This window comes from Morone saxatilis, unplaced genomic scaffold, assembly GCF_004916995.1.
Source record: "Morone saxatilis isolate NCDOM2014 unplaced genomic scaffold, NCSU_SB_2.0 Contig10, whole genome shotgun sequence".
Classification (NCBI taxonomy): Eukaryota; Metazoa; Chordata; class Actinopteri; family Moronidae; genus Morone; species Morone saxatilis.
Genome location: NW_023339652.1, coordinates 14,163,493 through 14,164,519, shown reverse-complemented (window position 1 = coordinate 14,164,519; position 1,027 = coordinate 14,163,493). Strand labels below are relative to the sequence as shown.

Genomic DNA, 1,027 nt, shown 5'->3' with positions numbered 1-1,027 from the left:
ACAGTTTAGCAGCTATGCCTCTCTTCATCGTACCTGATCGGGAGCAGAAACCAGTCCGGCTGTCCATGGGTCACAGTTCTTATAGACTGAGAAGAGACACATTCCTGCAAACACTGAGCACAGCAAGATGGACAACAGGCCTAACAGATTGATGTACAGAGATCTGGGAAAACACACATGGAGTAGCAAAGCAGGTGGACAAAACATGTAAAAACATTGAACATGTTAAATAGAGACATGGATTTATCAACATATATGTATGCATATTCAAAATCAAAAATTACAAATTCATATATTCAGTTTAAATATGCATGTTTAGCAGCTATTTTTGGTAAGACACTGTACAACTTTGTCTCTTCTACAGTGCACGAATGTCTGTATATTAAAAAAATATATATTATTATATAGAATACTGTAATTGATACCTATCACGTAAACATCTCTCCCGGTAAAACAGGACTTACAGTCTGGCATGAGTGAGGCTCTTGCAGGAGATGTATCTCTGAACCTGGGCCTGGTTGATCCCATAGATACTGATCCAGACAAATGTCCCTCCAACGGTTATGGTCCAAAAGGTGTGTCTCCTCAGAGGGTTTGTGTCAAAGCTGGTGAAAGAGAAAAAGAGGGCAGTTTGAATTTCAGTTAAAACATGAAAGTAAAAGCTTTCCAATTGTTGCCAGAATTTTGTAAAGTTAAAAACTGATGGATTAAACTGGGATCAAACCTTTCAGCACCATGGAGAGAGACACACAGAGCAACGTGTTTGAATGTCTCAGCACCAGAAACACAGCAGATTGTTTGTCATGGAAGACATAGTACTGTACTTTTAGAACATAATGTGTACTATTATATATATATTATATTATAGTGTATAGTGGTTTACACGTAGTCTCATGGGGGCTTGTAATATGCCTGTTGCTGTAGCTCTGTGTGATGGCCACAGCCATGGCCACACAGCCATGGCCACACAGCCATGGCCACACAGCCATCTTAAAAGCGGTAACCTCATACACTTACACTTTCCTTA

General features: G+C 39.7%; 1 protein-coding gene across 1 annotated transcript in view; it reads right to left on the bottom strand.

Moving 5' to 3' along the window:
* LOC118342446 (sodium-coupled monocarboxylate transporter 1-like) overlaps positions 1-989 on the bottom strand; it is a 3,015-nt gene extending 2,026 nt beyond the window's left edge. Inside the window, exons 1-3 of the mRNA XM_035681005.1 lie at positions 913-989; positions 465-662; positions 34-163 (exon numbers count right to left, since the gene is read on the bottom strand). Of these exons, the coding sequence (XP_035536898.1) occupies positions 34-163; positions 465-662; positions 913-989 (405 nt within the window). The remainder of the gene's footprint in view (positions 1-33; positions 164-464; positions 663-912) is intronic.
* Between the last annotated feature and the right edge of the window lie 38 nt (positions 990-1,027).